The 15365-nt window shown below is 54.6% G+C and overlaps 1 protein-coding gene across 1 annotated transcript; it reads left to right on the top strand.

Annotated features, from left to right (window-relative positions):
- Positions 1-774: 774 nt before the first annotated feature.
- On the top strand, positions 775-15326 carry ACTN3 (actinin alpha 3). The gene is made up of 21 exons (XM_066348659.1): positions 775-974; positions 5295-5409; positions 5584-5703; positions 6429-6515; positions 6600-6687; positions 7176-7254; positions 7339-7420; positions 8159-8244; positions 8537-8629; positions 9084-9314; positions 9440-9587; positions 11016-11166; positions 11727-11835; positions 11938-12078; positions 12348-12530; positions 12949-13083; positions 13164-13343; positions 13701-13847; positions 13936-14001; positions 14799-14957; positions 15038-15326. The coding sequence occupies exons 1-21, from the start codon at positions 834-836 to the stop codon at positions 15194-15196; spliced, it is 2700 nt and encodes an 899-aa protein (XP_066204756.1). The 5' UTR covers positions 775-833; the 3' UTR covers positions 15197-15326.
- Positions 15327-15365: the final 39 nt, after the last annotated feature.

Here is a 15365-nt window from a genome sequence, read left to right as displayed (position 1 = left end):
TCTGAGGGAGGCTGATGCGAGTCACGTGGAGCATCCAGCAGATGCGGAGATATGACTGGACGGCCGAAAGGGCCAAAGGCTTGCTTGGAATCTTGTTGGCGTTTAGAGCCCAGTAGGGCAGCGCCGTTATAGCCCCGCCCACCCACGGAGGCCCCGCCCCGCCCACAGAAGCCCGCCAGAGAGTCTGGGTATCCTGCATGCCCAAGGATTGAGTTGCAACCTCCATGGCGTTGGGGTTTCCCGGCTCAGCACATTTTCCCTCTCTCCCCCTGCCCCGGCCGCCCCGATATTAATAGCCCTGCATCGGCCCATCCAGCTGGCTTGAAGCCTCCCCCATACTCGAGTGTCTTCTTTCATCACCCCAGAAAACATTCAAAACATTTCTGAGCCTAGGTGTTCCTGACAGCAAAATGGGGATAGGGCTCCCTGTTTCCCACGGGCGCCGAGCAGGAAGAGGGTCAGGAGGAAGCCCAAAGGGCAGTTTTTAGAGCTGTCTGCAGTCACTGTTATTATCTAGTATTATCGTCATCTCCACTGTACACGTGAGGAAACAGACTCAGAGAGGACCCGTGACTTTCCCAAGGTCACACAGCGTCCAAACGCCCCAGATCTCCGTCACGGGATCCACTCCGACGCCCCCAAATTCTGCAGTCCCATGGTCCCAGGACAACCTCTTGCTGGGTCCCGACCGGAGCGCCCTCGCCCCCACCCGGCCCCTCCTACCTCCCCCATATTTAGCGCGAATCCGATCCGGGGCTGGGCCCCGCGCTACTTAACGCGGCCCCTGTGTTCTGGAGAGCGCCGAGCAGAGCGAAGCCAGGAGCCCAAGCAAGATGATGATGGTTATACAGCCCGAGGGTTTGGGGGCCGGGGAGGGGCCCTTTGCGGGCGGCGGCGGCGAGTACATGGAACAAGAGGAGGACTGGGACCGCGACCTGCTGCTGGACCCGGCCTGGGAGAAGCAGCAGCGGAAAGTGAGTACTAGCCCATTCCCTGATGGCAAAACTGAGGCCTGAGAAGCCTATCGGTTTGTGGTTGTCATCTTAGCAGGTCAGGGGCAGCAGAGTCTGCAGAGTGCCATTCTAACCCAGGCTCTGCCCATCAGTCCACTGGGGTCCTGCAGTACTGGAAGAGAGGACTGGGATCCCTTATGAAGGGTTTAGGATGACAAGAAGAATTTCTGGGGTGGCCCCCCGGGATTCATTCCCCTGGGTCCACTGCCCCACTTCTGCTGGCGGAAATGGGTTGGGCTTATCCCAGGAGATGAAAGTTTGGGGGCTTGCGTGAAGACTCATCTCTTTCTCTCCACATCCCCCCACATCTCTCTAGTTAAATATTCCCCTGCCCCGTTCCGAGGACTTGCAGCCTGGCAGCTAGGAGAGAGGCTTGGAAATGTTGGGTAGGGGGCAACCATCCCAGAACCCTTCCTACCCTTTCCTCTATATTCTCTCCAGCATGGTGTCCAGAGTCACTTGATCCTATTGTCAAATGAGGAAACTGAGGCCTAGAAAGGAGCAGAAATAGGACCAAACAGTACACTGTCAGGAAACAGGAGCCCCCATCCTGTGGGTCTTCGCCCCTTCTTCCCCCCACCCTCACTGTTTACCAAGATACCCCTCTGGGCCCCAGTGGCTCTGAGGCTGCTGAAAAGGCCACCAGTTGGGGAGGAGGGAGCCCTGGGTTCCCTTACGCAGTAATCTGACTCTCCAGCCAGATGGACACTTTGTGCTGAGGCAGCGGCTTGGGGGAGCTCGAGTGGGGCACATGGGCAGCTGTTGCCCAGGCCCAGCCTTGTAGGGTGCTCAGGCCCCCTCTCCCTGAGCTATTTTGACTCCAGACTTTCCCAAGTGGAGGGGGCAGGACACCTGGGTTCCCAAAAGAGAAGTGATCCGGGCTGGAGTGAGGAAACGCTAGGAGGTGGCAGGCCAGGAGTAGGGAGGACGCCATGAGGTCATTGGACCCTGATCAGCATTTGCCAACAGTCTGATTCCAGGACTGGGCATGCAATAGGGGTTCTCGCTGGAATTTTCAGGGTCTGAGAATCCCAGGATTTAGAATCCGAGCACTTCTGCTGGGTTAGGTGGCAGGAGATGACCCCAGGGACAAGGAAGCTCAGCTGAGTCGACTAGGGTACCCCAGGTGACAAACCCCACCCCCCATCCCTGGCTCCTTTTGCACCTGTCTCCAAGCAGGGCTGTGGTCCTCTGGTCCAGCAATCTCCTGATGATGTCATTCCTGCCCCTGACTCCAGCTGCCATCTGCTTTGCAACAACTCTTATCCTCACCCTCACCCACCCAGGCCTCTCTCCGATCCAGGTCCACATGCCTCGGTTAAAACACCTGTCTATAACTTGCCTTTGTCACTTAACAAAATACCAAGAATATCCTTTCCACTGAACTTAGAGCCACCCACCTCATCCATTCATTCAATAGCTGAGGAGCGTAGATGCTCTGTAACTTAACCAGCATCTCTGTGATGCTGGACGTTCTGGTCCTTTCTTTCTCATCCAACATTGTTTCTTACAATACAATGAATGTCTGTGCTCAGCTTTAGCCCTGCCTCATCCCTGCTCCCCTCTGCATCTTGGAACACTCCTACTTTATCCAACCTGATGCCTCGGTCTTCTTCATTCAACCTCATTCAAAAATATTCATTCAATATTTCTTAAGGAGATCCTAGTATGTGTCAGACACTATTTCAGGTGCCAGGAATTCAGCAGAGGACAAGCTCAGTGAGCTTATATTCCAGCAAGGACAAATGTTTCTATCTCATTCACCTCATCCCGCCCCGTTCCCCTCACTGACACTCTCTCTTACCCTGGTCCCAGTCTCCACGTCCTCACGCCTCTCTATAGCTCTGCCAAGCCCTCTGTCTCCACTCTGCAACCAGAATGAGCTTTTTAGAACACAGTTCTGTCCACCTCCCTCCTCTGCCTGAAAACTTCCCTGACTCCCTGTTGCTCTATGGATCAAGTTCCAACTCCCTGGCTTAGCACCCAAGATTGTGCGTGACTTGGCCCTTGCCGCCCCTCCGGCCTGCCTCTCACCACTTATACCCCAACACCCCCAGCTTCATTCCAGCAGTGCCCAGATAGCTAGAGCCCCACAAACCTAGCAACTGTTGCTCACTGCCAAGCATTTACCCATGTGGCTGCCCCTGCCTGGAACGCCCTTGCCTGCCCTTCCCTGTCTGAATAACTCCTGCTCATCCATCACAGCTCTGATCAAATATTAGCCAGGTCCACACCTGATTTGGAAAGCTCCTCCCCTCGAATCCCTGACACTGGTCTCTCCCAGCTCTTCTCAGACCAACACTTGTCTTTGATTGAGAGTTCTGTTAGGGCAGGGACCACATCTCATTAAAAATCATGTTTGTCAAGTGAAAAAATGCCCCTTCCTTTGCCAGGGAGGCCCCACCCGGACCTACCTTTCCCCCTGCCCTATCCGTCCCAGGGCTTCCCAGGCTCCAGGGTTGGAAGGAACTACAGAGAATCAACTGTTCTTCCTGTGTTTGGGGCCCCATTAAATAGTACTCAGCACTTACTTACACACTTCTGGTGACAGGAAACTCACCCCCTTCTCATAGTAATGACAGCCCTTTGCCCGACCTGTGGTGGCGCAATGGATAAAGCATCGACCTGGAATGCTGAGGTCACTGGTTTGAAACCTTGGGCTTGCCTGGTCAAGGCACATATGGGAGCTGATGCTTCCTGCTCCTCCCTCCTTCTCTCTCTCTAAAATGAATAAATAAAATCTTAAAAAAAGAAGACAGCTGCTCAAGAATTTAAAACATCATCTTCCATGTCCATCTTCTGGGGCATCTGAAAAGCTGGCTCAAGGAAGGGGAACGGGCGAGGGAAAGAATTCCAATAACTTTCAGGGCCATCTTCTAGAGTATCTGCGTTGTGGTAGGGGAGTGCTCTAAATTCCAGATTTCTGCCAGGTTGGGGATGAGGGGCCTGAGGTATCATGGAGTCTGATCCCTTAATTGTACAAATGCGGAGACTGAGCTTAAGAGAAGACAAGGGGCTGACCCTACGTTACAGTGAGTAGTGCAGCTGGGATTGGAGCCCAAATGTGGATTCAACCAAGGAGTTGGTCGAATGGAGCTGAGAAAATCCAGGGCCAGGCTGGTAGTTTGGTGGGAACTTGTGCACCAGGCTGCAGGCCACCCCATCCCCTGCAGACATAGAGCCATATGCCAGCCTTCCCTCCCAGCTGGAGACTGAGGCTGAGGCTAACTCAGAAATGAGGTCAGGCTGGGCTTGAGTGCCCAGCTGATCCTCCACAGCCTGCAAAGCTCTTGCACACTCCTAGTCTACCCAGAGGCCAATTCACAACATCCCTGAGAGGTCGGCAAGGCTGATATAAAACCACACACAAGCCCTGGCCGGTTGGCTCAGTGGTAGAGCATCGGCCTGGCGTGCAGAAGTCCCGGTTCGATTCCCGGCCAGGGCACACAGGAGAGGCGCCCATCTGCTTCTCCACCCCTCCCCCTCTCCTTCCTCTCTGTCTCTCTCTTCCCCTCCCGCAGCCGAGGCTCCATTGGAGCAGAGATGGCCCGGGCGCTGGGGATGGCTCCTTGGCCTCTGCCCCAGGCGCTAGAGTGGCTCTGGTCGCAACAGAGCGACGCCCCCCAGAGGGGCAGAGCATCGCCCCCTGGTGGGCAGAGCGTTGCCCCCTGGTGGGCATGCCGGGTGGATCCCAGTCGGGCGCATGCGGGAGTCTGTCTGACTGTCTCTCCCCATTTCTAGCTTCAGAAAAATACAAATAATAATAATAATAATAAATAAAACAATGGTGCTTAGACACAAGAATCAATATTCTGTTTTAAAAATAAATAAATAAATAAATAAATAAAAATAAAAATACACACATGCACAGTCCCTCGGGCAAAACCCTCGGAGTCAAATGTGAATCGATCCAGAATTTTTCAGAATCCAGAATGGCAGCATCACCCCTCATTGGCCCTTGTACCTCAGAGGGCCCCACACTTCGATTGCCTGCTTTATAGTTTTCTGAATCCCCCTCCAGCGCTTGAGACTGGTCAGACCTGGAGTGCGGGTGATGAGACACCACAAGCCGAAACTGAGACCTGCATGGGCCCAGACCCCGTTTCTCCTCTTCCAGGAGAACTAAAGCTCAGACAGGGAAAGGGGCTGGCTCAGATACACAGCAAATCAGTGGCAGAGCCAGGACTTGAATCCAGGGCCTTGTGCTCTGAGATCGACACCAACCAAGGAGTCTGAGCACAGTTCTCAGCACTAGGGCTGAGTGCTGTTCTCTGCCCCCAGACCTTCACTGCCTGGTGCAACTCGCACCTGCGCAAGGCTGGCACCCAGATTGAGAACATCGAGGAGGATTTCCGCAATGGCCTCAAACTCATGTTGCTCCTGGAGGTCATTTCAGGTGAGGGGTGCAAATCCATGTACAGGGACCCCAGAACCTAGGGGAATCAAGAGAGCTGGGGGAATATGGCAGCAGAGGTTGGAGGGGACTTGGTGGTAGAGGGGAAAGTTGGAGGACAATGTTTCCAGCTTCTTCTTGTGACCTTTGACCCACGATCTCTCCTTTTACACCCAGGTGAGAGGCTGCCCAGGCCAGACAAAGGCAAGATGCGCTTCCACAAAATTGCCAATGTCAACAAGGCCTTGGACTTCATTGCCAGCAAGGGAGTTAAGCTGGTGTCCATTGGGGCTGAAGGTAAGGAGGTGGCAGGAGGGGCCCAGGTTGGGGGCTTGGGGTTGTTCCTGACATCAACAAGTCACCTCTGCTAGCTTCGGTTTCCTCATCTCAACAATGGGGATAACCATCCATGCCTCATGGGAGGAACTGTAGGAACAAATGTGCCCAAAGTGTCTGCATAGGACCTGGCACCCAGATGGTGTTAGAATCACTTTATCATTTTTTTTTTTTTTTATTGAGTGAGAGGTGGGGAGGCAGAGAGACAGGCTCCTGCATGTGCCTCGACCGGGATCCACCCAGCAAGTCCTCCAGGACAATGCTCTGCCCATCTAGGACTGTTGCTCCATTGATCTGCAACTGAGCTATTTTAGCGCCTGAGGTGAAGCCATGGAGCCATTCTTAGCGCCCAGGACCAAATTGCTCAAATCTTTCGAGTCATCGCTATGGGAAAGAAGACAGGTGCAGAGGGGAGGAGGAAAAGGGTGGAGAAGCAGATGGTCACTTCTCTTGTGTGCCCTGACCAGGAATCAAACACAGGACTTCCACACACTGGTCCAACACTCTACTGATGAGCCAACAGGCCAGAGCTAGAATCAATTTTAAGTAAAAGCATTTGAGTGCCTACTATCTGTCAGCCCTGGGATGAGGTACTAGAGGCCAAAGGCAGAGCAGGGGGAGGTAGCTAAGGCTGTTAGCACAGGCCTTGAACAGCAGGTGGGACCTGCCCTGCCCCCACCCTATAGAGATCGTGGATGGGAACCTGAAGATGACTCTGGGCATGATCTGGACCATCATCCTGCGCTTTGCCATCCAGGACATCTCTGTGGAGGGTGAGCAGGAAATGGGGGAAGCAGCGAAGGGAAGAGGGCTGGTCCAGACCCCTCCCCAATAATACCCCCCCCAACTTCACCCAGAAACCTCGGCCAAGGAAGGCTTACTCTTGTGGTGCCAGCGGAAGACAGCTCCATACCGCAATGTCAACGTGCAGAACTTCCACACCAGGTCCGTCAGCTGGTCAGCATGAGCACGCAGGCCTCAGCGGGGCCCTAGGGCACAGAGCTGGTTCCTGTCATAAACCACAGGGGAGGAGAGGTCACAGCTAAGTTCCTGGAACAGTGTCTGAAAATAGGAGGACTCAGTCAATGTTGAATTGACTCCAAGAGGGTGTGGGAGACTTCCTGGAGGAGGGAGTATTGGAGACATCCCTGGGAGGACATTCCAGCACGAGGGAACTTTGTGGGCAAAGACCTGGAGGCCAAAAACATCTAGAAATCGGTGGGGCCTAAGCCCAGGGTCTGTGAAGGATTAATAATGAGCTCGGAGGTGACAGTTCAAGTCTGGTAATAAAGGGCTTCAAATGCCAAGCTAAGGAGTTTGGAATTTACTCCATTTTACAGATAAGGCTGCCCTGATGGGGGTGCTTCTGAAGTGAGGGGTAGGACAGGGCCTCAGCTTGAACCTGAGCTTGACCCTTCCTTCTCTCTGTCCAGCTGGAAGGATGGCCTGGCCCTCTGTGCTCTCATCCACCGACACCGTCCCGACCTCATTGACTATGCCAAACTGCGTAAGGTATGCCTCCGAATGCCCAGTCCCAGCTCCCCAAAACCTCTGCTCTCAGCTGACCTTTCACCTCTCCCCCTCATACTCATCTAGGATGACCCCATTGGCAACCTGAACACTGCCTTCGAGGTGGCAGAGAAATACCTGGACATCCCTAAAATGTTGGATGCAGAAGGTGAGAGTAAATTTAGCCAGGGGGAGGACCCTACTATCATCTCACAGTCTGCCCTCCACACTTTTGCTCCTGCTCATCCCTCCTCCTAGAAGGCCCTGCCCTTCGCCTGGTCTCCTGGTCATAGTCCTCCGTGCCCCCTTCTCAGGAGCCCTCTAGCCATCTCGCTGCTCCTCCCCATCCGGTGGAACTGGCCTCCCCTGTGTCTCCTCTTATGTAATGGCTCCACCCTCCACCTCATATCCCAGTTACGTGAGTCACTTGGCAGCACATTGGTCCCTCAAGACTGGGAGCTCCTCTGAGGAGGTCCTGCCTCTGGTCCCAGTGCCCAAGCAAGGCTTTAGTCAATTGAAACCTCAAACACTATCTTAGCACCTGTCGTGACTGGTACCCTGAATGTGTGGGCATTGATGGATTGGGGTGGGGGAAGACCAACAGTCAGACAGACAGAGTTATGGAATAGTTTGAGATGCCTGGTGTCTCATGAGGGCTGCAATGTGTTCCCACCTACCTACTCCCTCCTGGTTTCCTCCCCCACAGAGGGGGAAGCTTCTGGTCTCTGGGGTAATCAGAGAAGGATTCAGGGAGGAGGAAGGTGGTTTGGGGTTGCTGGCAGCTGGTGCCCATGACTAGATGTCGCTGTCCCCTCCCATTCTGAGGGAGGTCTCTGCCTGAATGAGGACATGAATCCATTATCCACCCCTGGCTTTGGCCAATAAACACCTCGCTGCCATCCCCCAGACATCGTGAACACCCCGAAGCCTGATGAGAAGGCCATCATGACCTACGTTTCTTGCTTCTACCATGCCTTTGCTGGCGCTGAGCAGGTGAGTGGTGGTGGACCCAAGGGCCCAAGCTCAAAAGCATCCCAACATTGGAGGAGCCGGGCCCGTGGCTAGGAGTGCCACTGTCTGGAATGCACACCTATGGTCCTTGGGAAGCCTAGGAGCAGAGGCCTCAGGCCTGGAAGCTCCCTCCCACCCTGAAAGATGTGCTCCCCTCATCCTTTTTCCTATTTGCATGGGCCTGGGGTTCATGGGTTTACAGGGGAGGCCAGGTCGGGGGTGTCTGTGGCAGCTTGTTCCATGGCAGCCACTCCACACCCCCCACCCACCACAGGCAGAGACAGCTGCCAACAGGATCTGCAAGGTGCTAGCTGTGAATCAGGAGAACGAGAAGCTGATGGAGGAGTATGAGAAGCTTGCCAGTGAGGTGAGCCAGAGGGCCTTCCCCTCCCCACCCCCACCTGGGCTCTCCCAACCGGCAGCCCCAGGTCTGTGCTGGCTGTCTCCCTCTCTTCAGTGGCTTCCCTCTCTCCCAGCCACCCACTACATCTTCACTCATCCCCTGCCCCCTTCGACCTTTCCAAGCTCCTGGTCACTCATCATTCATTCATTTCCTCACTCATTTATCTATCCACTCATATTCAGGCAGTCTCGTGGTGTTTGCTCTATGCCAACCTATACTGGTCCCTGGACTCAGAAATTAACCGGCCTACTCCTTCCCTGATTAGTGGGAACCCCCCATTCTGCCCTTCAGACTCCCACTCTGCTTAAGGCCAGGACTTTGGCCACAGCCTGCCTGCGTGTGGGTATAGATGTTGTGGGGGGGGGGGGGAGCAGGCCAGCTCAGAGCTCTCTGCCCTGCCCCTGCTTGGCCTTGGCAGCTGCTGGAGTGGATTCGCCGCACCGTTCCGTGGCTGGAGAACCGTGTGGGCGAGCACAGCATGAGCGCCATGCAGCGTAAGCTGGAGGACTTTCGGGACTACCGGCGCCTGCACAAGCCGCCCCGTGTGCAGGAGAAGTGCCAGCTGGAGATCAACTTCAACACACTGCAGACCAAGCTGAGGCTGAGCCACCGACCCGCCTTCATGCCCTCCGAGGGCAAGCTGGTCTCGGTGAGGCGGACCAGGGCTGGGGTGACCCCCTCTGCCCACATCCTCTGAGTGACCTTGGCTCTGTGTCCCTTTCTGTACAATGAATGGGTGAGCCGTGATGGAGGGCACCTCTACCTCACCCACAGGACATTGCCAACGCATGGCGGGGGCTGGAACAAGTGGAGAAGGGCTATGAGGACTGGCTGCTCTCGGAGATTCGGCGCCTGCAGCGGCTCCAGCACCTGGCTGAGAAGTTCCAGCAGAAGGCCTCCCTTCATGAAGCCTGGACCCGGGGTAGGTACACCTCAATGGGGCGTGATTCTATCCCGGGTGGAGACTAGTAGAAAGCGGGACTCTTGGCAAAATGCACAGGTCAGGGTGGGTATTCTACCAGAAGTTGAAGATGTTTCCTAGTCTCACCCTGATTTTCTGTGCAACCAAGTCATTACCCCCCTTTGGGCCACAGTTCATGTGTAAGCTCGGGCCCTTCACTGCCTGGTTCTGGCCTTCTGTAGATCTTCCTTAATATATTCATCATTTAGCATTTTATTTATATATATAGCATGTATCCAAAGGAGAGTCCCCAATCCTAACATCACTTACGTTATCTTCCAAGTATATTGATGCCAAAACATTTAATGTATCAAATATGTTACCTGCTCTGCATGAACACATTCATTCTGTATTCTGTCTGGGATTTTAGTCCTACAAATGAATGATTCCTGCCTAAAAATAATGAACAAACACAAACAAGGGATTCTGGGCACAATAAACAAGGATGGTTTGATATAGTGAGATTTTTTTTTAAATATAAGGCCACCTATATAACCCTGAGATCTCGGAACCTTTAAATTTTAGTTACCTTTTTTGCAAAATGCTGGCACACTCAATAAATGATCAATGCTGCTATGTGGGGTTTTTGGGGTTTTTTTGTTTTTTTTTTTTGTATTTTTCTGAAGTTGGAAACAGGGAGGCAGTCAGACAGACTCCTGCATGCGCCCGACCGAGATCACCCGGCATGCCCACCAGGGGGTAATGCTCTGCCCATCTGGGGGGTGCTCTGCTGCAACCAGAGCCATTCTAGCACCTGAGGCAGAGGCCACGGAGCCATCCTCAGCGCCCAGGCCAACCTTGCTCCAATGGAGCCTCGGCTGCGGGAGGGGAAGAGAGAGAGAGGAAGGAGAGGGGGAAGGGTGGAGAAGCAGATGGGAGCCTCTCCTGTGCGCCCTGGCCAGGAATCGAACCCGGGACTCCTGCACACCAGGCCGACGCTCTACCACTGAGCCAACCGGCCAGGGCCACTGCTGCTATGTTTTCTATTTGCATAATTATGATAATTGTAATTCTCAAATCACTTTTAGGTTCGTTATTCATCCATACAACAGGTATTCATAGAGGGCCTGCCAGACACCTTGGCAAGCCCCAGGGAAACTGGTGAGCAGAGAAAATGGTGTCAAGGGCTTATCAGGTTCAGAGTCGTAGGGAAGTAGCTCTCCATCAAATAATACCAAAACAAAACCAAAGGCCACTCCGCACCGTACCGGGTCAGGGGATGCAGACGTTATTTACAAGCCATGTCCTGGAACAGGAATTTCATGTGATTTTATCAGGCCAGCGCCTCAAAGCAAACCTCTAGGATAGGATAGGCAGGTGTGATCACCTGCATTTTAGAGATGAAGAATCTCTACGATCACACAGCCCCATACTTCTCTCTCCGAGCAGGGAAGGAGGAGATGCTGAACCTGCGCGACTATGAGTCGGCGTCGCTACAGGAGGTACGGGCGTTAATGCGGCGCCACGAGGCCTTTGAGAGCGATTTGGCGGCACACCAGGACCGTGTGGAACACATCGCGGCGCTGGCCCAGGAGCTCAAGTAGGCGTGGCCCGATGCCGGGCCCGCCCCCGGTGACAACGCCCCGCCCCCGGCCCCGAGCCCCGCCCTGATTCTAATTACCTTCAAGACTTCGTTCTGCCTTGTTTTCTGTCTTGTTCGGCAACCTAGCTGCGGTACCCTTGTCCTTCCCCATCTCTTGCTCTGCCCTTCCTCCCTCATCCCCTTCTCTGGACCCCGCTCTGCTGCCCACACTTCTTTACCTGCACTCGCCGACTCCACCCGGTGACCTGACTGCTCCCTCAGGGTCTGCTCCCCCCACACCATCTACTCCAGTAGACCCGCCCCTTCTCGCATAACCACGCCCCAGAAACTCCAGGCCCTGCCCCTCCACTCAAGCTCTTTGAGGGGACGAGCTGAGACCATTGGCCATCCCTGTCCCCCAGAACCACGCGGAGAGCACTCCCTTCAGGAAAGCTCCACCTCACCCCTGCCTGCCCTGGCTTCTTCACACCTTCTCCACCAACCAGGCCAGGCAGTGTGTCAGGAGGAAATTATGGCTGTAGTCTGGCCCCACAGTCACCCCTTCCTCTCGCCCACAGTGAGCTGGACTATCATGAAGCTGCCTCAGTGAACAGCCGCTGCCAGGCTATCTGCGACCAGTGGGACAACTTGGGCACACTGACCCAGAAGAGGCGGGACGCGCTTGAGGTGAGGTTGGGGGGCCAGGGAGCCTGGGGGCTGGACCCTGGAGACATGTGAGGGGCCCCTTGGATAGACTGCTGACTCGCCTGCCGTCCCTGCGGCCTTTAGAGGATGGAGAAGCTTCTAGAGACCATCGACCAGCTGCATCTGGAGTTTGCACGACGGGCAGCACCCTTCAACAACTGGCTGGATGGCGCTGTGGAGGACCTGCAGGATGTGTGGCTGGTGCACTCGGTGGAGGAGACCCAGGTGGGTGTGGGCATTCCGGGGGACTGCAGCTGCATGAAATAACAGGGAAGCTGGCCTAAAATCCTGTCGGCCACTCCTTTAGGCTCTTGGGGGATGGGAATGGAAGGAAAACCCCAGTTCCTGTGTGCTGGGTTGGTAGACCGGAGGCCTGGGTTCTTGAGCCAGACCTGCCCTGGACTCATTGGATGGCCTGGAGCACTTTGCTGCCCTCTCTGTCACCTGCAGGAAGTGGGGGGTGCTGGCTGATCCTTCCTGCCTGTTGCCCCCAGAGCCTGCTGACAGCACACGAGCAGTTCAAGGCAACATTGCCTGAGGCTGACCGAGAGCGGGGTGCCATCCTGGGCATCCAGGGTGAGATCCAGAAGATCTGCCAGACGTATGGGCTGCGGCCCAGCTCCACCAATCCGTACATCACCCTCAGCACACAGGACATCAACACCAAGTGGGACACGGTCAGTGTGGCCTGTGGCCACTCCTTGCCTACCACCCGCTCCTGAGCTCTCTAACCACCCTGAAAGTTCAGGCGTCCCAACATAAGGATCTGGGGTCTGCCACCGACTTCATGTAGTGTTGGAAAAGTCACTGTGCCTATTGGCCTCATCTGTAAAGAGCCATAACAGGAACATTTTCCTGTCAGGCCTGATGTGAATGAAGTACAATGAAATCTTAGCATCCTTTACAAAACAATTTGTTAGTTATAAATGAAGTCATTGCTCCATTTACTGATGAGGAAACAAGCCTGTAGAGGTTGGGTGATTTGCCCAAGAGTCTGTCCACAGGGCCCTGACACCGTGGCTCAGAGCAGCAGGGGCTGTCTGAAGGGCTTGATTTCCCCAGGGCTGCCCCTGGCACAACCACCCTCCTTCCCAGGTCCGAAAGCTGGTGCCCAGCCGTGACCAGATGCTGCAGGAGGAGCTGGCACGGCAGCAGGTGAATGAGAGGCTTCGGCGACAGTTTGCAGCCCAGGCCAATGCCATTGGGCCCTGGATCCAGGGGAAGATGGAGGTAAGGCTTGGATGGATGGTGGGGTAGGGGCTGCGCCACGGGGAGCTAGGAGTCTTCATCTTGCCCGGGTCCTGCTGCAGGAGGTGGGGCGTCTGGCAGCAGGGATGGCCGGCTCTCTGGAGGAGCAGATGGCCGGCCTACGGCAGCAGGAGCAGAACATCATCAACTACAAGAACAACATTGACCGGCTGGAGGGTGACCACCAGCTGCTGCAGGAGAGCCTGGTGTTTGACAATAAGCACACCATTTATGGCATGGAGGTGGGATCACACCCCTTAAGAGGGAGGTGGCACTGGCTGGGGAATCCTAGGGTGGCCACAGCTGGACACAGCACGTCTGTCCCAGGACCCCAATGTACCCATGGAAATATTGAGACCCAGCGACTAAAAACTGACCTGTCCAGAGTCATATAGCAATCTTAAAGCCATGGCTGGTTGATCAATACTTAATACATAATAAATCATTAAGACAGGAAGGGACACTGGAACCTCCAGATGGGTACAGAAGCCCAGAGAGGGAGTGATTTACCCATGTTCTCAGTGGACTAGGGGTGGAGCTAGATAGAGCCAATGGCCAGGAACTGGCTGCCCACAAACTTGGCCTGTTTCCTGCTCCAGCACATCCGTGTGGGCTGGGAGCAGCTGCTCACCTCCATCGCCCGCACCATCAACGAAGTGGAAAACCAGGTACTGACCAGAGATGCCAAGGGCCTGAGCCAGGAGCAGCTCAACGAGTTCCGGGCATCCTTCAACCACTTTGACCGGGTCAGCAGGGGCCCAGCCTTCTGGGGTGGTGGACTTGGAGGCTAGTGGGGTTTGAGGACCAAGCCTGACAACCCCTCACCCACTACAGAAGCGGAATGGAATGATGGAGCCTGATGACTTCCGGGCTTGCCTTATCTCAATGGGCTACGATCTGGTGAGTGCCCCCGGCCCTCATCCTAGGAGTCCTATCAGTGCCCTGTGCTACGTATGGATCACCTACTGTGTGCCACCCACCTTAATATCCATGATTTTATTTCCTCATCACACCCACTGGGGCTGGACAGAATTATTCCATCTCAGACACAGGCTTTCAAAGGCTTAGAGGTAAATTAATTTGTTTAAAGACACACAGCTGGAATTTGGATCTAGTCTTATCTGACTCCAAAGCCTAAGTCTGCAACATTTTTACTCAAAGAAACATAACCACAGGGAGCCCCAGAAAAAAGATCAGGACTGCCTGACCAGTGGCAGCACAGTGGATAGAGTGTCGATCTGGTACTCTGAAACCCCAAGGGGGGCAGCTTGAGCTCGAGGTTGCTGGCTTGAGCGTGGGATCACAGACATGACCCCAAGGTCTCTGGCTTGAGCAAGAGGTCACTGGCTTAGCTGGAAATCCCCCTACACCCCCTGGTCAAGGCACATACGAAAAGCAATCAATGAATAACTAAAGTGACTAATTACACGTTGATGCTTCTCATCTCTCTCCCTTCCTGTCTCTCACTAAAAAAAAAAAAGAAAGAAAGAAAGAAAAAGGATTAAGACCAATGGGAAACTGGGACATTTCAGCCTAGTACTTCCTAAAGCCAGAGCTGACTAAGGCTGCAGTCTATGGAGAAATGAAGCACTATCACTGGGGTTGTCAAGCCAAGGCTGGACAGTCCCCAGGAGGGGACAGCAGGAGCTCCCTGGCTTTAGCACTCATAGGCATGGTGCCGGCCTCTATACCTGCAGGGGGAAGTGGAGTTTGCTCGCATCATGACCATGGTAGACCCCAACGCAGCCGGGGTCGTGACCTTCCAGGCATTCATTGACTTCATGACCCGAGAGACAGCTGAGACTGATACAGCTGAGCAGGTTGTGGCCTCCTTCAAGATCCTGGCGGGAGACAAGGTGAGTCCCTGGGATGCAGGGGGCTGGGGGGTGGGTGCAGGAAACAGGACCTTGGGCCCTCACTACCTCTTCTCCCCCAGAACTACATCACCGCTGAGGAACTGCGGCGGGAGCTCCCCGCTGAGCAGGCTGAATACTGCATCCGCCGAATGGCACCTTACAAGGGGTCTGGGGCTCCAGCTGGAGCCCTGGACTACATGGCCTTCTCCAGCGCCCTCTACGGGGAGAGCGACCTCTGACCTCGACCCCTGAGGTTCTCCATGCAAGCTGGAGAAAGGACGCTCCCTCTGACTGATCTCATCCATCCCTCAGAGCATGGACCCCGAGACTGACCAGCCAACTATTTCTGAATAAAGACCAATCCTTGGGTCTCTCGCCATCTCCTTTTGGTTCCTGAAGCAGAAGCTG

This window comes from Saccopteryx leptura, chromosome 1 (genome assembly GCF_036850995.1).
Source record: "Saccopteryx leptura isolate mSacLep1 chromosome 1, mSacLep1_pri_phased_curated, whole genome shotgun sequence".
NCBI classification, from domain to species: Eukaryota; Metazoa; Chordata; class Mammalia; order Chiroptera; family Emballonuridae; genus Saccopteryx; species Saccopteryx leptura.
This window is presented reverse-complemented; position numbering and strand designations above follow the sequence as displayed.

Bases quoted from the DNA above. Each gene is read 5' to 3' on its own strand.
- ACTN3 (XM_066348659.1), top strand. From the start codon at position 834: ATGATGATGGTTATACAGCCCGAGGGTTTGGGGGCCGGGGAGGGGCCC. The intron at 6,688-7,175 runs GTCCGTCAGCTG...CTCTCTGTCCAG, and splicing joins GTGCAGAACTTCCACACCAG to CTGGAAGGATGGCCTGGCCC. The intron at 14,958-15,037 runs GTGAGTCCCTGG...CTTCTCCCCCAG, and splicing joins AGATCCTGGCGGGAGACAAG to AACTACATCACCGCTGAGGA.